General features: G+C 41.0%; 1 protein-coding gene across 6 annotated transcripts in view; it reads right to left on the bottom strand.

Annotated features, from left to right (window-relative positions):
- Window positions 1-2,378: 2,378 nt before the first annotated feature.
- The window catches only part of slc22a18 (solute carrier family 22 member 18), a 116,116-nt gene continuing 95,952 nt past the window's right edge, over window positions 2,379-22,542 (bottom strand). For all 6 annotated transcript variants that reach the window (XM_060838802.1, XM_060838806.1, XM_060838808.1 and 3 more), the window contains 3 exons: window positions 12,745-12,846; window positions 11,509-11,629; window positions 2,379-8,011 (listed from right to left, as the gene is read on the bottom strand). In XM_060838802.1, the coding sequence (XP_060694785.1) occupies window positions 7,845-8,011; window positions 11,509-11,629; window positions 12,745-12,846 (390 nt within the window). In that variant the 3' untranslated portion in view covers window positions 2,379-7,844. The remainder of the gene's footprint in view (window positions 8,012-11,508; window positions 11,630-12,744; window positions 12,847-22,542) is intronic.

Here is a 22,542-nt window from a genome sequence, read left to right on the forward strand (position 1 = left end):
TGATTTTTAAAAAAAAGTCAAACGTAGTCCACCAACAAACAATTCTTTCCAATCCTCCAGACCAAAAGTCAAACCAGACAGACGCCAAATACAAAATCTAAGCACAAAAAGCTGGTCTGGTCCTCAAAGACTGAGTCATCAGCAAGTTGAACCGATTCCAGGTTCAATCTATGGACTGGTCACTTCCTTTGGGACGAAGCAAAGCAAGAATAACAACTCTCCTCATTCTCTCCTTGGGGCACTAATTAGAGTCATAGTGATGTACAGCACAGTAACAGACCCTTAAGTCCAATTTGTCCACGCCAACCAGATATCCCAACCTAATCTAGAACCACTTGCCAGCACCCGGCCCATATCCCTCCACACCCTTCCTATTCATATACTCATCCAGATGCCTTTGAAATGTTGCAGTTGTACCAGCCCCCACCATTTCCTCTGGCAGCTCATTCCATACACACACCACTCTCAGTGTGGAAAAAGTTGCCCCTTAGGTCTATTTTATATCTTTCCTCTCTCACCTTAAACCTATGCCCTCTAGTTCTGGACTCGCCCATCCAAGGGAAAAGACTTTATCTATTTGTCCTATCCATGCCCGTCAAGATTTTATAAACCTCTATAAGGTCTCTGACGCTCCAGGGAAAACAGCCCAGCCTATTCAGCCTCTCCCTGTAGCTCAAATTTCCCCAACCCTGGCAACATCCTTGTAAATCTTTTCTGAACCCTTTCAAGTTTCACAACATCCTTCAGAATTCTCACAACTGCCCATCCCCACTTCACAATTATTTAGCCTGAGTTGCGTAAGCATATCTGAAGAATGTCATCCTTGGTGAACATTAAAAGCTGAACCTCTTCATTACCAACCACACCTTTTATAGTTTCCAGCATGGATTGCTTAAGTAGTGATTGTGAATGTGAAATCTACTTAGCCCAGGCGCACAAGTTTTGCTGAACTACAGAAATAACAATACTCTGCCAGGCTGGTGTAATTTTTGGGAGTGATTGATCCTACTGTCTCTGTGCCACCCATTCTAATTGCTCTGCAGTTAGTTTGATTCAGATTTCAAAAGGTGAACACACAAGTACTGACAGGACTGTCAGTTCTTGCTTCACAGAAATCTTTTAAACAAACTGAATAGATGGGTGTGGTGCCATTCCCCAGCAGAATATGACTAATACAATTTGCCTCCACAATTCTAAATTTAAGGAATAGTGGACAGATTTTATTGAGATAATCGTGCTTATCCAAGTTGTGATCCTAGGACCACACACAATCACCAAACATTTAACTAACAAATTTCCTGCTCTGGACAAATGTGGAAACTATAATGAGCAAATTAACAGTTTTTTTGGACTAAGGTTGAGAGATGATACCAAGAGTACTCTCAATCGCACAAGGAGACAGAAAATTCAGTCTGTAAGTAGACTTATTTGGTGCAGACTTTGATATTTCAGTTGTCTTTGCCTTACACAGGGCAACAGTAATATTACAGCCATTCTGCATATTCCTTTGATTTTTGCCCTTCATGCTTGAAGGATGATTTTTTTGGTAATAAAAGAAGTGTTCTGGCATCCACTGTACTCTATGGAAATTGAATCCAAAGGTTTCACTCTCACGAGAGAAGTAATTTCTCATTTCTGTGTTTTAAACCTGTTAACCCTTACCTGAAAATTATGATCTCGTTCCTAGTTTTCTCCATGTGAGGAAACATCCGCTCTTCGCCTACTTTGTAAATCCCCTTTAGCACATTACATACCTCCGTTAGATCTCCTCTCATTCTACAAAGCTCCACAGAATATGACTTTTCATAAGCCAAATCACCCATCTTTGCAATCAATCTAGCAATCCTCCTCTGAACTGTCTCCAATCCACTGTAACTAAATAACTTCTAATGTAAGGGGCACAAAAGTGTACATAACTTTCCAGGTGCAGTCTCATTAATGCCACATGCAGTTGCAGCAGTGCTTTCTGACTTTATACTCCATCCCTTCAGCAAAAAAATACCAAATTCCATTTACCTTTCTTATTGCCTGCTGCACTTGCATGCTTGTTTCCTGTGATTCATGTACAAGGACATCCAGATCCCTTTGTATCGATGCAGACTAAAGCTTCTCTCCTTTTAAATCATGGAGAATAGTTGTCTTTCCATTCTTACCATGAAATGAATAACCCCACACACAACCATATTAAACTCCATCTGCCAAATTTTGGTCCATTCACTGAACCTATTTAAACACTAATGATTAGAATCTAGAGTGTCGGGGTTACAGTAATTTGAGACATTGAGTCTTGCACTGAGACAGTCATACTATATATTTATTTGTCAGAATTTTATTCTTTCCATTTTACAATAGATATAAATACATAATATTAGCCTACATTACAAAAACGATCAAAAGGGAGGTACAAAAAATGAGTAAATCATCAGGAGTAATGAGAAGTTGATCTTATTAATGAGTATAAATTCAAAGGCATGGCTAATTTCCATTGTGCTTCATATAAAATCAATTAGTAATTAATCAGACTATAGACATCTTTTATACAATTGTGTAGAAATTTCAAAGCACCCGAGGTTTACACCTTCAATGTAGTGTGCAATCACATGTAACCATAATTTACATCCTATATAAACTCCACTCTTTGTCAGAGGAAATGTGGGAGACAATGTCACTGAATACACAAATACTTTTGAAATATTGTTCCTTTTAGCCCACTGTATGATTTCCATTATAGAAATTAAAAGAGCCTTCCCAACCATATCTTTCTTATATTGTGCATTCACGTCCTTCTCAAGTGTATCGGGCCTCCCTTCTCCGCACATTCCTTCAAGCAGCCTGCACATTCTTCAAATCATCTATTACCTAAAACATCATTCCACCAACAAATACATTTTCTCTTACCCTTCTATATCTACTTTCTATTCCTTTTATGACATTTTAGAATCATGTAATGTTGCAGTACAGGAGACCATGAGCTACTCAACCCCTGCCACAGCCACATCCCCTCCCTTATCCAATTCCCTTCTCTCATACTGCTCTATAGGAACCAAACACCTCTTCCATATAACAACAATTTGTGTATCTGTCTGGATCTATCACTACCTGGTATGACAACTGTACCATTCAAGATCAGAGAATGGTTACAGAGAATGGTGAACTCGGCCCAGACAATCACAAAGGCCAATTTCCCATCTATAGAATCCATTTACCAGGCTCGCTGTCAAGGAAAGGCTGTCAGCATTCTCAAAGATCCATCCCACCTTGGCAATGATGCTTTACAACCTCTACCATTGAAGAGAAGGTACAGAAGCCTGAACACACGGTTTCAAAACAGTTTCTACCCTATTGTTTATAGAATACTGAATGGACTCACAAACTCTTAACATTTACCTGTACCTATGTTTTTGTTTTTGCTGCTCTTTACCTATTTACTTATCTATGCTACTTAACTCTGCAATCTGCCTGTATTCCTCACAAGACAAAGCTTTTCACTGTGCCTCAGTACATGTGACAATAAATTCAATTCAATTGAATTATTTCATTTAATCTTGGACAGACATTTAAATTGCTAGTTATGGCTCTTCCTGTCAGAAAGTCAGGTTTTGCATCTATATTCTTAGCTTTTAGATCAACGTCTTTGTCCACCACTGGATGAGGGTGAGGTTTATCTTTCACTTGCTCCATGGTAATATTGCATTGGACAAAGAAGTACAACAAAAGGCAACAAATCACAATGACTCTTGTTAGTCCCTCTAACAGTACAGACTATGAACCCTCTGCTTCAACCCTCATAGTGGGTGCTAGAACTTCTCCAACAGTTTTCAGCTCTATTCTGGCTGTCTAAGGGGTCATAACCAAGGCTGACGAGGAGTTCTGAGGCAAGGTCATTCGACTCAAAACATTAATGCTGATTTCTTTCCAAAGACAATACCAGAACCTGATGAGCTTTTCCAGCAATTTCTATTTTTGAAGAGGACAACATTGCTTCCTGAATAACCAACATTTGTTGATCTTTGCATTTCAAAAATGGTTGGTAGAATCAAATGGCAAAATAAAAGCCCCATAACATGCACTTATACTATGAAGAAAATGCACATTAATGGAACCAGTGTGCTTTTTTGTACATGAAGTATGTGCAATTGAGAGGGGAGTGTTCATATGGCCAGATAAGCTATTAATTATGCTTTACCCTGTGAGGAAACCTGCTGCCTGAAAAATGTACAGTGTTCTCTCACTACTGACAGATTTTCATGGGGAAAATGCAGAAGCTTCCCATGACAAACAAGGACTCATGCATTTGCTCTGATGGATGCAAAATTTGCCTCATGACTCCTGCTGTTGCTTGGAATACCAAGAAGATGGATGGTTTTTAGTGGCCACCTTGTCAGTCCAAATCAGTTTTTTTTGTCCTGAATCTGATATGGGAGACAGCATATATTACTTTCTTAGAGATCACAACTTCCAAAATTGATCTGCTCCAACCTAACCGGTTTGGGTATTCATGCAGAGATGGGCATATGGTACATGTGGGAGTTATAAATCCACCTCAGTCCTTAGATTCTCCCTTCCTACCCACTTGACCCAAACCAATAGATATAGGGGCATTCCATATCCAGCTCAGACTGAATTGTTAAACTAGATCTGGCTGGAAGGCTGAAACAGTGAAAGCAAGCAGCAGTTTCATCTGCTGAGACTACATTATACCACATAGAAAACGCACGGTTTAAATAAATTTGGTGCATTTGTGGCAGCACGGTGGCTCAGTGTTTAGTACTGCAGCTTCACAGCGCCAGGGACCCAGGTTCGATTCCAACCTTGGGTCACTGTCTATGTGGAGTTTGCACATTCTCTCGGTGTCTGCGTGGGTTTCCTCCAGGTGCTCCGGTTTCCTCCCACAGTCCAAAGATGTGCAGGCCAGGCGAATTGCCTATGCTAAACTGCCCTTGGTGTTAGGTAGATTAGTTAAAGAGAAGTGGGCCTGGGTGGGTTACTCTTCAGAGGGTCAGTGTGGCCTTGTTCGGCCAAAGGGCCTGTTTTCACACTAGGGAATCTAATCTAAATTGCTATGCATGTCACATCTACTCAGTCTTTGCCCTGAATCAGTCTCTGGCCCACCACATTATAACCTGCATACCTCATGTGATCAAACAGGCCCAATGGAAGCATGTCAAACAGTAGTAACTGAACGTACACAATTATTGCCTGCACTGCAAATACACATCATGTACTCTCTATTTGAAGACTGTTATTATGTCAAAGGAGTACTAAATTATATAAATAAGAGAACAGGTAGCAAATCATTAAGAACAGTTTGTTAAGGGTTTCAGAGCTTTGATGGAGAAGTGGATTTTGAGGTGGTTTTCAAAGATTGAGAGACAGGATGACTCAGAAGGATCTTTCAGGGTTTAACTGCCTTAGCCCAACTCTAAGACTATCACCTGTGACTGGATGTATTCTTGGAGATTTAATCACATAATCTCAAGCCAAAGTCATTCAAAATATCCACCTCATGGTACCTCAGCTTCACTCACCAACTGAAAGGTGAGCAGAATTTTGGATACCTGATTTGATGATTATTGATTAATCAGAAAACCCCATTGATCCATCTCCTATATATTATATAATAAATGAAGTGATAAAATGCAGAAGTCTCCTAGAACTTGATTTTTCCCCAGGATTGTTCCCAGCAGTGTCCTGTGATTAACCCACAATTCCTGGAGACTGTAGGGTAATCCTGAACAGCTGGCAAACCTAAACTGAAGGCTCTGTTTCTGAGTTACTGGAACTTAAGTCTGACCATACCAGGCATAAGTAGTCATTTGGCATTTGTCATTGCAAGAGTCATTACTGGTACTGATAATGTGTACCAGCAGCTGTTAACCAAATAGCAGACTAGATCCAGGACCTTTGACATGTCATGATATAGTTTCTTAGAGCATCAGTCAGTAGTGATGTGGTATTATTATGTCTTACAACTTTAGATTAAAAGCCTGGTCAAACACATACAACAAGTATATTAGATTTGTAATTAAATTGTCAGTTGTTGTGTAGCCTCCTTTCATATTCCATACGAAAAGACAGCCTCAACAAGCACTGTTTATGAGACATGAATTTGATTTTATCTACTCCCATTTTTAATTTTCAATGTAACTTTTAGAAATTGGTCTTGTAATGTAGGTAGTGCTGGTTGTGGCCAGGTATTGGGCACTAAAGTCAGTAGCACTCTAGGTTAAGGTGATCGGTAGTGAACTTATCGTTTTCTTTTATTACAAAAATTTGGCTTTCAGCAATTCTGACAAAGGCTTGAAATGTAAGCATAACCTTTTCCATTTTGCACGGATGCTGTCTTAGTGTTCAGTTTTTCCCATATTTATGTTTTAATTCAACCCGGGTGGTCATTTTTGAATAGGTCCAGCAGAAAAACGTATTGAATTCATGCCCTGGTGAAAACCATTACCTCTGGGTTTCTAGCTCCGTAGCATAACCATAACATCACTGTCCCCATTTGCATTCTAAGACAGAAATGCTGCACAACGCCACTTAAATTATGACTGCCTCTGAATTATCAACATCCATTCCAATTAAAATGATCATGTTGGCAGTATCCTGTTATGTGCTATATTCAGCATTTTCATCAATCCAGATTTTCAGTAACCACCAGCTGTATACTAACATTCTTGCTATCCACAGAAATCTATAATTAGCAAAAACAAACTTTAGGGTTGGGAATTTTTCAAGTCAACAGGTCTCCCACTGCTGAGGCCAAAATTACAGGGTTCTAGAGGGCAGTGGGACCCAGCGTCACATTTTATTGATAGCTCTATCAGACAGTCAGCAGCTCAGTATTGAGCTGAGGAGTGTGCGCTCTGCTGGGGTGACACCTTGAGGAAAGAGGACACAGAAATGATTATACACCCACACAGGTAGGTAAATGGGGTCTGTGGGCCAGTAAGATATGCCTCAGCAAAGTTTTTTGTGGGGTGGGGGCAGTAAGAGTCGGTGGTGCTGATGTTGAGGGGGCATCCAATGCAACCTGGGAGCCCTTCATTGGAAAGGAGGGTCTTAAAAGGAAAGCCCACTGCAAATAGCCCACTGGAGGGCTGCTAGTTTACATGGAGATTTTCCTACACAATGTACAAGGTGACAACAAAGGAGGGAAGACGCTCTTAATTGGCCACTAAAGTGGCTCATTTTGGCTTCAGATGGATGGGGCAATCTAGGACAAATGGTATGATTGCAGGAAGGCCTGCAAAATGACACTGCATGTCATTTTGTTAGCCTTCCTCACTCACAATCTGCAATTTTTCAGAATGATAGGTATATACTATTTAAATAACTTGCTCTGGCATTCAATGAGATTATGGCAAATCTGTAATCTAATTCACTGGCTTTATGTCACATTTCCTCAATAACTTTGGTTAACAACACTCTATCCATCTCAGATTCAAAGTAAAACAAACCTAGCACAAATTTTTATTCGTGGAAAACGTGTGAAAAAGTGTTTCTGAAAATCATTCCTAAAATGATCTGGATATGCCTATCAGATCTAGACTCCCAATCACCAAAATTTGTTTTTTTTTAAATCTACCCATCTGTTCCACTTAATATCATCAAGAGAAAAAGAGGGTTTAATCAAGTTACTGGCTGCACAGTGTTTTAGCTACCACATTGCCAACTCATTGAATACTCATTGTGGTGCAGAACTACTGAATGGCAAAATTATTCACAAATTAGGTTGTTATTGGAAGTCTCTTAATCTAATGAAGGACTTGATCTGAACCTTGACCAATTCTGGAAGTCAATTTAGTCGCTAAACATGTTTCCCAAGTTGATTGTCACTCAGATTTTTAATTCGGACTGCGTATCAAGAGGTAGAAGAAGACAAGCAAATTGACCAGGAACTGCATATATCCGAAAGATGAAAATCCATATAATTCAAATAGGAAGCCTCCAATAGTGGGAGACACTGAGCGGATGAGAGAATGAACACACATATTCAACCCCAGCATCGCACCTAAAGAAAGAATACTCACAATTAAATAATAAATGAGAGAGCAAAACAAGCACAAAGTAACAGGCCTGGTACAAACAGGCCAACTTGTCCCTTCAACATAATAGCCCAACGCCCACCACTTAAATAATTCAAGCTATATCACTCAGCTCAACTACTCCAGCAGCACAATATCCCAACCTGGTATAACTGAGCTCCTTTTTTATTACTCAGGGTCAAGAACGTGCCGGGTATTTGCATTTTGTTTCCACAGAATGGCACCATAGATCCGATGGAGCACAGAGCATTTCTCTAAAGTTCCAAGCAGACCTGGATAGAGGAGGTGGGAAATCATTTGGGAAGAAGCATCAAAATAATAGCTGCACCTAGGTGCATATGGTTTTAAATTTCTTGCTTTTCTACGTACAGGAAAATGCCTCCAGTCACAGCATTGGGTGGACAAAAAAAGTGGTTCTCCAGCAGAAGTAGAAGATAGACAAGATTGCATGAGATAATGCAAAGCACAACCGACAAGAATGGTATGAAGATGATTATGCAGAGTGTTTATGGTAAATCCACTAATGGGGAATCAGAGGAATAAGGACAGAGAGAGCTCGGTGTTGGAGCATTATAGGAGGCATGTGAAGAAGAAAAGAGCATCTTGCTTGCTTTGTAGAGTCTTCTATAACCTCAGGACATCCTAACACATTTTACAGTCAACTGAAACCCTTCTGGAGTACAGTCACCTTTTGGAGATGTCAATAACACAGCATGCAGGAAGGATCCAAAAATAGCAAGGTGATAATGATCATTATTTGCTTTAGTGATGTTGTTTTGGGACAAATACCACAGCCATTGGAGAAAATTCCTCTTTGAAATTTTTTGATCTTTTCTGTGCATCTAAGAGTAAAATTGACTTTGGTTTAACATTTAATTAGAAATAGCACATTACACTCTCAATGCTCCACTGGTATATCAGTCTACAGTTTGGAATGGGTCTTAAACTCAAAAACATCTGATCAAGAGGTGAGATTAAAATTATTAGGATGGACTGGGACAAAGTCTTGAAGAGCGTGAAAAGCTAGCTTGAGAATTTTGTTGGGCATGGAGTATGAATGAAGGGGGTAATACAGAAGTGTGCTTTTGTATAAGTGAGAATACGAATTGTAGTTATGAACTCACTGGAGGCCGAGGCAAGGACAGTAGCTGTGTACAATTTTAGAGAAATTTAAACTGAGATGGTGAAGATATAAAGTGAAAAAGATAGGCAAAAGTGGACATTGGGCCACTGAAAAATGACGCTGGAGAAGTAGCTATGGAGGACAAAGAAATGGTTGAGGAACTGAATAAGCACTTTGCATCAGTCTTCATGGTGGAAGACATGAGTAGCATCCCAAACTTTCAAGACAGTTGGGGGCACAAGTGAGTACGGTGGCCAACACCAATGAGAAGGTATTAGAAAAATTGAAAGATCTGCAAGTAGATAAATCACCTGGACCAGCTGGGCTACACCCCAGAGTTCTGAAGGAGATAGCTGAAGAGATAGCGGAGGCATTAGTAGTGATCTTTCAGGAATCACTGGAGTGAGGGAGGCTCCTACAGGTCTGGAAAATCGCACCTCCTCCCACCCCTGTTTAAGAATGGAGTAAGGAAAAAGACAGAAAATTATAGGCCATTTAGCCTGACCTCAGTCGTTGATAGGATTTCGGAGCCTATTGTGAAGAATGAGATGTCTGAATACTTGCTAAAATAAGGCAAAGGCAGCACAGTTTCATCATGGGGAGGTCATCCCTAACAAATCTGTTAGTATATTTTGAGGAGGTAATGAGCAAGTTAGACCATGGAGAGCCAATGGATGTCATCTATCTGGACTTCCAGAAGGCCTTTGATAAGGTGCAACTCAGCAGACTGCTGAGCCCACGGTATTAGAGCCAAGGTACTAGCATGGATAGAAGCTTGGCTGTCTGACAGAAGGCAGAGAGTGGGGATAAAAGGGTCCTTCTCAAGATGGAAGCTGGTGACTAATGGTGTTCCACAGGGTCAGTGTTGCAACCACAACTTCTCACTTTATACATTAATGATCTGAATAAAGGAACTGAGGGCATTCTGGCTACAGATAATACAAAGATAGATGGAGGGTCAGGTAGCATTGAGGAGATGGGGATGCTGCAGAAAGACTTAGGTAAGTGGACAAAGAAGTGGCAGATGAAATACAATGTGGGAAAGTGTGAGGTCATGCACTTTGTAGAAGAATAGAAGCATGGACTATTTTCTAAATGGGGAGAAAATTCAGAACTTTGATGTGCAAGGGGACTTGGGAGTCCGAGTCCAAGTTTCTCTTAAGGTAAACTTTCAGGTTGAGTCGGTAGTGAGGAAGGCAAATACAAAGTTGTCATTCATCTCGAAGGACTAGAATGTAAAAACAGGGATATAATTCTGAGGCTTTATGGAGCTCTGGCCAGACCACATTTAGAGTACAGTGAGCAAGTTTGGGCCCATACCTCAGGCAAGATGCATTGGCTCTGGAGTGGTTCCAGAGGAGGTTCATGAGAATGACCCCAGGAATGAAAGGCTTAAAATATGAGGAATCTGGGACTATACTCAATGGAGTTTAGAAGGATATTGGGTGGGGTGGGGGGAGAGGGATTTGACTGAAACTTACAGAATACTGAATAACCTGGAAGGAGTGATGTTACCATTGGCAGGAGAGACGAGGACCCGAGGACACAGCCTGAGAGTAAAAGGCAGACCCTTTAGAACAGAGATAAGGAGAAATTTATTTCGCCAGAGAATGGTGAATCTGTGGAATTCATTACTACAGAAGGCTGTGAAGGCCAGGTCACTGAGTATATTTAAAACAGAGACAGATAAGTTTTTGATTTCCAAGGGGATCAAAGGTTATGGGGAGAAAGCGGGAAAATGGGGTTGAAAAACCCATCAGCCATGATTGAATAACAGAGCAGACTCGACGGGCTGAATGACCTAATTTCTGCTCCTATGCCATATGGTCTTATATCAGGTTCCAGCTTCAAGAAAAGAGGCATTGGCAACTTTTCAGTACCTTATCCATGATTAAATATTATGCATGAACTTAGACAGGTAATCTTTGCACCATAGAGTAACATGGGGAGGGAAAATAGAGGAGGAAATCTAATCGATTCTGATCTGGCCTGATTATTCACATGTATACATAACCTAGCAGGATTCAATGGATAATGATAGGAGACAGTATGATAAAAATCACAGAGCCCAGTTGGCCTATTGTGTTTGCACCAGCTCTTTCAAAGAATTATCCAATCAGTCCCACTGACCTTATTGTTCTACAATCTTAATTTATTTCCTCCTTATGAGTATATCTATTAGTCTTTTGAAAGTGGAAGTCCTGAGATTTTTCTCTTTGAACCTGGAACTTTCTGGACTGTATGGCTCAAGAGATCACTATTTCCATAATGAATCATCTGGGAGTGGGAGGGTTTAAAGGGGGCGTTTAATAGAAGCACTGTGTGATATCGTTCACTTACCAGTGTCTGTGGGAGGAACTATTTTGGTTAAGATACTATTTGTGATGAGGTAGAAAGCAGAAATTCCCAGAGACATCGGGATGCAAATGAGGCAGAATTGGAATATGTTTGTCATCAATGCCTGAAGGAAAAACATATGGAAACCATTAATCTTGGACCAAAAGAAGAAATTAAAACCAAATTACAAAGTCATAATGGCATATTCTACGATGTACAAACTGTTGTCATGTGTTTCTCCTCTGATGCTTTTTATTACAGGGCAATATCGCAACTTAAGATCACACAGCAGCATTAGGATTTGGCAGTAAATGCCTTCTTGTCAACAGTGCACACATTCCATGAATGAAAAATAGACCACTTCAGTGAAATACGTCAGAAACTATCTGACAAACTAACTAAGCAACACTGCATGTCTCCAGAATAGAGGGAGAGGAGTTCAGGCAAATATCAGTAAAGAAAATATTCAAAAACTGCTCTAAAGTATTTTTATGGTGATTTGATCTTCCAGGTTTCAGCCTCCTATAACCCTTGCTCTTATGCTTGATAAAGGGCCTCAGGCCCACTAACAAAACATTCAAAGAACTTCAAAAACATCCAACAACACCCTCATTTTTGTTGCTGTCACCCCCTCTTATTGCTTGAGGCAATGAAATCCTATCTACCTGTACCAAGACCTAATGAATTCCCCTCAGTCCGAGAATGCTTTAAGTTCCACAGGAAGAATCTTTGACTCTTATCCTGTGACCTTTATTATGACATCATTTTGAGGATGTGGACTAGCCTCAAGCTATGAGCTGCATCCTGCTATTAAAGTCATATCCACAAGCACAGCTGCCACAGTGAGACTGTCCATGGGGTTACTGCGGTCATGGACAAAAGCTTTTAACATTTCTCTTTGAAATGCCAATTTTCTCCCCTCTTTTTCTCTCCCCTGGAGTCAACCATCTAGGAGTGACCCACAGTTTCCAGGAATTGATGATTAACTTCCAGAATGATACTTTACAAGCAGCAAGGGAGGAAAATCAACAGGACATTATGATTTCCATTTCATTTTTTCCAACAACTTTTATATTCAGAGTGCACACCTTTCTTAATCTTTGTGATTATATATCACCTGGTACATTACTCACTGGTCATAAAAGACACGCGCTTTCATTATTTTCTTGAAATATTTACTTGGACTACAAGGTAATGTGAAGGACACACCCAGAGTAATGTAAAAGATCAAAAACTTACCGTTGCCAAACCCACCAAAGAAATCAGCAGAACAGACCAGAGAAACAGGACTTTCTCTGCAATTCGCTGAGTTAGCCATCCGACCACCAGTCCCTGCATAACCTAGAAAACAGCAAGAAAAATCAGAAATCTACTGACGTCAAATTAATCATAAGAACATGCAACAGACAATGAGAAATCAAATAGGAGACTGCTGGAGTACTGTTCAAAGACCAGACAGTTTGAATTCAGCAAAGAATATAAAAATATGAGCAGCAGTAAACAATTCAGCCCCTCGAGCCTGCTCTGTCATTCAAAATGATCTCAGCCTTAACTCCACTTTCTAGGTCCTTCTCCATAGCCCTTCAACCCATCACAAAGTAAAAATCTATCTCCTCCTTAGATTTACTCAATGTTCCAGCATCCACTGTTCTCTGGGGTAGTGAATCCAAGATTCATGACTCCATGAGAGAAGTAATTCCTCCTCATCTCGGTTTTAAATCTGCTATTTCATCCTAAAACTATGATCTTTTGTTCAAGATTACTCCACAGGGAAAACATTCCACTATATATTTGGGAGGGGGAGGGGAAATTAAGAAAAAAAAATTCCTTAAGTTAAAAAGTCACAACATGTGCCTGTATAACAATTGCTATAATTTGTTTTCTTTTCTTCTAACCATTTGCAGCACCTCTTCCCCTTCCCCTTTCAATGCAACCACAAGGGATGTGATACTTTCCCTTTCAACTCCTTTTGTCGCAATGTGCAATACCCTGAAACCTCCTTCCAGATGAAACAACAATTTACTTGTACATTTTCAACCTAGTCTACATATTCATTGCTCACAATCTGGTCTAGTCTACCCTGGGACACTAAAGCAGACTCAGTGACTGTTGCCTGGAACACCTCTGCTTAGTCTGCAAGCACGATCTATTCTTTCCAGATGCTTGTTGTTTTAAGGTCAAAATCACATAAAACCAGGTTATCTCCAGGCCCTAGCCTACAACTTATCCGCTTCATCCTCGACCACAAAGTCTTCACCTTTGAAAACCAGTTCTTCACCCAGACACATGGAACTGCAATGGGGACCAAATTTGCACCCCAATATATCAACATTTTCATGTACAAGTTTGAACAAGACTTCTTTGCTGCACAGGACCTCCAACCAATTCTGTACACCAGGTTTCTTCCTTTGCACTCATGGCAAAGGATCACTGAAACAGCTACATAGTCATATCAACTCGTTTCATCCCACTCTCAGTCTTACCACGTCCTACTCTTTGGATTCACTATCATTCTTGGACACATGCACTTACATCAAGGTCAGGCACCTCAATACCTCACTCTACCACAAGCCCACAGATAACCTCACAATGCTACATTTCTCCTGCTTCCACCGTAAACATATTAAAACAGCTATCCTCTATGGACATGCCCTATACATACGCAAGATCTGTGGAGACAAGGAGGAATGTGACAGACACCTGAAGGTGTTGAAAGACTCCCTCAAAAGAACAGGGCACAATGCTCATCTCATTGATCACCAGTTCAGACATGCCATAGTGAAAAACCATAATGAACTCTCAAAAGACAGATGTAGGATACGACTGAGAGGGTAACCTTTGTCGACCATTACCTCCTGGGAGTGGAGAAACTATGCCATAACCTGGTATTAACACTCATTCTGGACTAATACTTAATTTCTTTATTACAATCTTATCACTCTTTTTATCTTTGTTCCATGGTATCTTTCGCCGCTACCATATCACAAAGGTTATAAGAGATAGGATTTATAATCATCTAGAAAAGAATAATTTGATCAGGGATAGTCAGCACGGTTTTGTGAAGGGTAGGTCATGCCTCACTAACCTTATTGAGTTCTTTGAGGTGACCAAACAGGTAGATGAGAGTAAACTGGTTGATGTGGTGTATATGGATTTTAGGAAGGCATTCGATAAGGTCCCCCACTGTAGGCTATTGTACAAAATGCGTAAGAATGAAATTGTGGAAGATATAGCAATTTGGATCAGTAATTGACTTGCTGAAAGAAGACAGAGGGTGGTGGTTGATGGGAAGTGCTCATCCTGGAGTCCAGTTACCAGTGGTGTACCACAAGGGTCGGTGTTGGGTCCACTGCTGTTCGTCATTTATATAAACGACCTGGATGAGGGTGTAGAAGGGTGGGTTAGTAAATTTTCAGACGACACTAAGGTTGGTGGAGTTGTGGATATGACGAAGGATGTTGTAGGTTACAGAGAGACATAGATAAGCTGCAGAGCTGGGCCGAGAGGTGGCAAATGGACTTTAATGTAGACAAGTGAGAGATGATTCACTTTGGTCAGAGTAACCGGATAGCAAAGTACTGGGCTAATGGTAAGATTCTTGATAGTGTAGATGAGCAGAGAAATCTCGGTGTCCAGGTACACAGATCCTTGAAAGTTGCCACCCAGGTTGACAGGGTTGTTAAGAAGGCATACAGTGTTTTAGATTTTATTAATAGAGGGATTGAATTCCAGAACCATGAGGTTATTCTACAGCTGTACAAAATTCTAGTGCGGCCGCACTTGGAGTCTTGTATATAGTTCTCGTCACCGCATTATAAGGAGGACGTGGAAGCTTTGGAAAGGGTGCAGAGGAGATTTACTAGGATATTGCCTGTTATGGAGAGAAGATCTTACGAGGAAAGGCTGAGGGACTTGAGGTTGTTTTCATTAGAGAGAAGAAGGTTGAGAGGTGACTTAATAGAGACATATAAGAAAATCAGAGGGTTAGATAGGGTGGACAGGGAGAGCCTTTTTCCAAGTATGGTGACGGCGAGCATGAAGTGGCATAGCTTTAAATTGAGGGGTGATAGATATAGGACAGATGTCAGAGGTAGTTTCTTTACTCAGAGAGTAGTAAGGGTATGGAATGTTTTGCCTGCAATGGTAGTAGATTCACCAACTTTAAGTAATTAAGTCATCATTGGACAAGCATATGGATGTACATGGAATAGTGTGGGTTAGATGGCCTTCAGATTGATATGACAGGTCAGCGCAACATCGAAGGCCGAAGGGCCTGTACTGCACTGTAATGTTCTACCTAGTCCCATTTGTCAGCATTTAACCCATATCCTTCTAAAATCCTTCCTATTCATATATCCACCCAGATAATTTTTAAATGTTATAATTGTATCAGCCTCCACTTCCTCTGGCAGTTCTTTCCATACATGTACGACCCTCTGTGTGAAAAGGTTGCCCCTTAGGTCTCTTTTATATCTTTCCCCTCTCACCCTAAACCTATGTCCTCTAGGTCTGGACTCCCCCACCCCAGGGAAAAGACCTTGTCTATTTATCCAATCCATGTTCTATGTTCTATACCTTCCCTTTTGCACTTCCTTCATCCCCACTTACAATTTTTCAATGAGATACCACATTCCGACTTTCCTTCAGTTCTGAAGAATCATATCAATGCTAACATTAACTCTACTTCTCTTCCACAGTTATTGCCAAATCCCTGTTGAGCATTCCAGCACTTAGCTTTAATTTTATATCATTGGTTTGTAATTGCTTGAACTTAGGATCCTATGGTCTACTTTGCTCAGTGCTACACCAGTTAACATTTCACTCAATTGATTACTGGGGATTTGTGAAAGCTTTAATTTCTGAAACTGAATCAATATGCATAACCCTATTTTATATAATTTGATCATACAACACACGCCTCAAATCATGGGAGAAAGTGAGGACTGCAGACGCTGGAGATCAGAGTCAAAAAGTGTGGTGCTGGTAAAGTACAGCCAGTCAGGCAGCATCCAAGGAGCAGGAGAGTCGATGTTTCGAGCATAAGCTCTTCATCAGGAATGCCTCACAACATGCCAAAGAATACAGATATGACCCTGAACAATAGAATTCTCATGTTAATTTAACGTTGCATATAGGACTGAACACAGAGTCGGCTCTGGAAATGCAGTGAAGAAATGTTTGTGGAGTCAGCAGCATGTCTTGCTTGCAATATATTGGCTGCACTGTTTTAGAATTAGCATTTACCTTCCTCTGCCTTCATCAACAGTGGCAGGCTTTGTTGCTGGGGTTGCCTGCAACTCAGCCATTAACTGGTGATAGTCAGTTCACCTGCTTCAGTCCCAGAGATGTTACTTCCGCTCTCATTCAAACAACTGCATTCTTTTGTTTGGTGTCAGTGAGCTCAGGTTCCAGTTAGGCAAATACTGTAAGGTGTGTGCAATGACCTCCAGTGCCCTTGTGCAGCATGTGAAAACTGTATTACAACCCAACTCTCTCTAGACCAGCATACTGCGTCCTGTGGTTCTAAGAAATACAGGTTGGAAGACAATAGCTTTCAAACCCTTAAACTTTACTTAATTACTGTAAACACTGAAATAAGTGCTGAAGAAACTCAGCAGGTCTGGCAGCAGCATTTGTGGAGAGAGAGAAAAAGAGTCAAAATTTCAAGTCCTGTTTGACTCTTCTTCTGAACAGAAAGATATTGGAAATGGGATGGGCTTTACGCCACAGAGTAAAGGAGGAGAGGACAAGAGAAACAGCTGCTAAAGACAGCCCAGAGCAAAAGACAAAGTGAGTCCTGATGGTAGTTGAGCAGTGATATAGATGGAGAGCAGGTGTTAATGGTAGGTTTAATGACAAAACGCAGCTCAGCTCTATTGAAACCAAACCTTTTGAGAGCAAGATATAGGGCTTGTGGGGGTTGGGGAGGTGGGGGAGTGAAATTAAAATGGAGGACTGAATTTATGGTCTAAAATTGTTGAAAGCAATGTTGAGTCCTAAAGACTTTAAACAGTGTAAATGGAAAAACAAAGGCTGTTTTCCAGCTTATGTTAGGGTCTGCTTGAACACTGCAACAGCCCTAGAACAGTAATGTTAGCATGAGAGCAGGATGGTGTGTTGAAATGGCATGCACCTGGAAGATCAGGGTCATTTAAGTGGACAAAGCAGAGATGTACCACAAAGCATTCACCCAGTCTGCAGTTGGTCTGCCAATACAGAGGAGGCTGCATTGTCGGCTCCAAAAACAATAGACCTGATTGGAAAAAAGAGGGAATAAATCACTGCTTCACCTGAAAGGTATGTTCGGGACGCTGGAGAGAGTGAAGGGAAGGGATAAAGGAGCAAATGTTGACCTTCTAGAATTGTAGGGGTTGTACCATGGGGTAGGGTGGCCATTTTGAAGATGCGCTGAAAGTGGCAGAGGAGTAGACCCAGGTATGGCTGAGGGAAAGATAATGCAGAATACTGACACTGGAGGGCATGGGAAGATGGTATCCTCCTGGTGATGGCAGAAATAGCAGAGAATGATCCTTTAAATGCAGAGACAGATAGGTTGGAAAGTAAGGACAAGGGAAACTATTATTCCTGGGAAAGGAAGGGGTGAGGATAGAAGTGTGCGAAGTGGGTCGGACATAATTGAAGGTCCCATCAACCATTGTACAGCATGGTTTGAGGGGTTTGAAATTCATAATTGAGGATAAAAGAAAAGCATGTCAGCAACATCCCTATAAAAGCACCTCTGGGGGCAGCACAGTGGCAAAGTAGTTAGCACTGCTGCCTCACAGCACCAGGGACCCAGGTTTGATTCCAGTTTTTGATGATTATAGAGTTTTCACAATCACAGTGTCTGCGCTGTTTTCTGCCAAGTGCTGTGGTTTCTTCCCATAGTCCAAAGATGCACAGGTTAGGTGGATTGGCTGTACTACATTGTCCCCTAATGTCCAGGGATATGTATCTAAATGGAATTGCCATGGCAAATACAGGATTTATGGAGCTAGGGTAGGGTGTGGGGGTCTGATGGAATGCTGTTCAGAAGGTTGGCACAGTTACTAGGTTGACTGGCCTTTATCTGCACCTTAGGGATTCTATGATTTTACATGGTGGTATCAGTGCAGCCTATTCAGAAATTGGAAGCAATGTTGATTAATTTTTCCAATTCTGGATAGGCTGTATTAAATTAGGTGATTTCAGGATAGGCAGTGATGCAATCAGCCAAAATATTCCTAGATTAATGGCTGGAAATTAGGAAGCATTCCATTGTACAGCTGTTATCCTCTAAAAACGCATGCAATGTTGATATTGATCAGGCTGAGTTGTAATGATTGTACACCATCATGTATGTTGCTGATAATTCACTATTTTCACTGACATGTTGAAATGGTAATTTTTCCGAGTTATAAGATCATTGTCAGTTCTTACAAAACACTATCCATAATAAGCAGGTGCCTTCAGGAAGTTGAGGGAGAAAAATTAGGATTTTAATGACATTTATATGGTCGCTGGGATAACAGGGGATGCAAATTCTCACAGTCAAATGAACATTAAAACAAAACACTTATGTTGGAAATTGGAAATGTAAAGTTCTGCAACTGCAGCTAATCTGCTCAGAACTATTCTGCTCTCGTTTGTCAATCTGGAATCAGGGCTCATTGTTTCTGAGCAAAAGAGGAAGTAAGTGGTTTGAAAGGACTGCCAATAAAGCCACCTCCCTGCTTATGAATGAAATAAATGGAGCAACCCTGCCAGATAATGATGCAATCGTTCTTCATTCAAATGAAAGGTACACACCTTAAAATATCATAAACTGCCTCTTCTCTCAACAGAATACAACTAATACCATGATGGTGTGACACAGTTTTGCAGGGCTTTTTTTTGAGGGGGGGGGTGTACAACTGGGTCACACTCACAGGGCAAAGCTTTCAATGATTGAAGGAGTCGGGAAGGGATGTGGGCACAATTCAGTAATCAGTTCCTGCAGGAAGTGGATCCCACAATTTCTAGAACACAAAGCAATTCTCCAAGATGGAGGGGTGGCGGCAGGGGTGATGCTGCAAAATTCTCTCGGTTTCAACTATTTACCCATTAACTCCTTGAGGAATTTGTTAACAGGCTGGGGAGGCTGAGAATGCAGTTTCCAAAGCTGAAATCCCTAAACATTTTGGTATGTAGCTCTCAAATTTAAAGCCATCTCGCTCTCTTGCAAGGCAGTAGCAGGCTCATCATGGCTGCCACATGCCTTTGTCATTCAAGCTCCAGAGATATATCTACATAATACATCACAGCACATCATAATCGTAGGTTTAAGGCACTGAATATTGGAACAGGAATTTTCCACTTGTTCCCTACAGCTTGTTTTGCCATTCCATTAGACTTAATTCACTCTGATTAATTCCATAGTCACCGTTGGCTACCTTCCAATCTCAGATTTATAGTTAATAATTGTTCTAGAACAGAGTAAAATTTTGAAAATTTACTCCTACCCTTTACGAAGACGTTTTCTAACTTCACTCCTGAAAAGTTTGGCTTTTTTTTCTTTGAATAATGCATCAAAATAATGCATCAAATAATGCACCACATAAGATCATAAGACATAGGAGTGGAAGTAAGGCCATTCGGCCCATCGAGTCCACTCCGCCATTCAATCATGGCTGACGGGCATTTCAACTCCATTTACCCGCATTCTCCCCGTGGTCCTTAATTCCTCGTGACATCAAGAATCTATCAATCTCTGCCTTGAAGACATTTAGCGTCCCGGCCTCCACTGCACTCTGCGGCAATGAATTCCACAGGCCCACCACTCTCTGCCTGAAGAAATGTCCCTGCATTTCTGTTCTGAATTGACCCCGTCTAATTTTAAAGGCTGTGTCCACGGGTCCTAGTCTCCCCGCCTAACGGAAAATATTTCCTAGCGTCCACCCTTTCCAAGCCATGTATTATCTTGTAAGTTTCTATTAAGTCTCCCCTTAATCTTCTAAACTCCAATGAATACAATCCTAGGATCCTCAGCCGTTCCTCGTATGTTAGACCAACCATTCCAGGGATCATCCGTGTGAATCTCTGCTGGACACCTTCCAGTGCCAGTATGTCCTTCCTGAGGTGTGGGGACCAAAACTGGACATAGTACTCCAAATGGAGCCTAACCAGAGCTTTATAAAGTCTCAGTAGCACAATGGTGCTTTTATATTCCAACCCTCTTGAGATAAGTGACAACATTGCATTCGCTTTCTTAATCACGGACTCAACCTGCATGTTTACCTTTAGAGAATCCTCGACAAGCACTCCCAGATCCCTTTGTACTTTGGCTTTACGAATTTTCTCACCGTTTAGAAAGTAGTCTATGCTTTTATTCTTTTTTCCAAAGTGCAAGACCTCGCATTTGCTCATGTTGAATTCCATCAGCCATTTCCTGGACTACTCTCCCAAACTATCTAGATCCTTTTGCAGCCCCCCCACTTCCTCAGTACTACCTGCCTGTCCACCTAACTTCGCATCATCGGCAAACTTCGCTAGAATGCCCCCAGTCCCTTCATCCAGATCATTAATATATACTGTGAACAGCTGCGGCCCCAACACTGAACCCTGCGGGATACTGCTTGCCATTCCAAAAAAGAACCTTTTATCCCAACTCTCTGCCTTCTGTCAGACAGCCAATCCTCAATCCATCCCAGCAGCTCACCTCGAACGCCATGGGCCCTCACCTTGCTCAGCAGCCTCCCGTGTGGCACCTTATCAAAGGCCTTTTGGAAGTCTAGATAGACCACATTCACTGGGTTTTCCTTAGTCTAACCTACTTGTCACCTCTTCAAAGAATTCCAACAGGTTTGTCAGACATGACCTCCCCTTACTAAATCCATGTTGACTTGTTCTAATCAGACTCTGCTCTTCCAAGAATTTAGAAACTTCATCCTTAATGATGGATTCTAGAATTTTACCAACAACCGAGGTTAGGCTAATTGGCCTATAATTTTCCATCTTTTGTCTTGATCCTTTCTTGAACAAGGGGGTTAAACAGCCATCTTCCAATCATCCGGGACTTTCCCTGACTCCAGTGACTCTTCAAAGATCTCAACCAATGCCTCCGCTATTTCCTCAGCCACTGCTCTCAGAACTCTAGAATGTATCCCATCAGGGCCATGAGATTTATCAATTTTAAGACCTTTTAGCTTTTCTAGCACTTTCTCTTTTGTAATGGCAACCATACTCAACTCAGCCCCCTGACTCCCTTTAATTGTTAAACCACTAACTACGTATCCTTCTAAATCACAATCCATTCTGACTCGGAACTACATTAACGTTTCTTTACTATCATTGGGTTAAAATCTGGATCTTGCTCTCCATCAGCACCGATATGACATGGATTGCATTCGTTTAAGGTGGTGGCTCATCACCACATTCTCAAAGGCTGTTAGGGATGGATTAAATGCTGACCTTATAGTCATACCCCAGTGTAATATGAAACAATAGGTATTTTTAAATTAGAGTAAACAGCAAACTATGATTCAATTACTGTATACTAATTTTTAAAAAAGTTTTCCATCTGTAGTGAAGTGACAGTAAAATAGATCCATTAAAGGTGTGGATCAGTTATCGACAATATAGCACTCCTTCTAGTACAATGAAATATAAATAGGGATTATAAAACCTGGTAATGCAAAAGCCCCAATACCTTAAAGGCAAAGAATAAAACTGGCAAATGAAATGGGAAATTTTTTAAAAGGTTATTTCAGAGATTTTTGTCATACCAAGCATGAGGGGCATGGATTGGATAAATAGACAAGGTCTTTTCCCTGGGGTGGGGGAGTCCAGACCTAGAGAGCATAGGTTTAGGGTCAGAGGGGAAAGATATAAAAGAGACCTAAGGGGCAACCTTTTCACGCAGAGGGTCATACATGGATGGAATGAGCTGCCAGAGGAAGTGGAGGCTGATACAATTATAACATTTAAAAATCATCTGGATGGGTATATGAATAGGAAGGATTTTAGTGGGATATGGGTCAAATGCTGACAAATTGGATTAGGTTTATACTGTATAGGAGA

This window comes from Hemiscyllium ocellatum, chromosome 18, assembly GCF_020745735.1.
Source record: "Hemiscyllium ocellatum isolate sHemOce1 chromosome 18, sHemOce1.pat.X.cur, whole genome shotgun sequence".
Taxonomy (NCBI): domain Eukaryota; kingdom Metazoa; phylum Chordata; class Chondrichthyes; order Orectolobiformes; family Hemiscylliidae; genus Hemiscyllium; species Hemiscyllium ocellatum.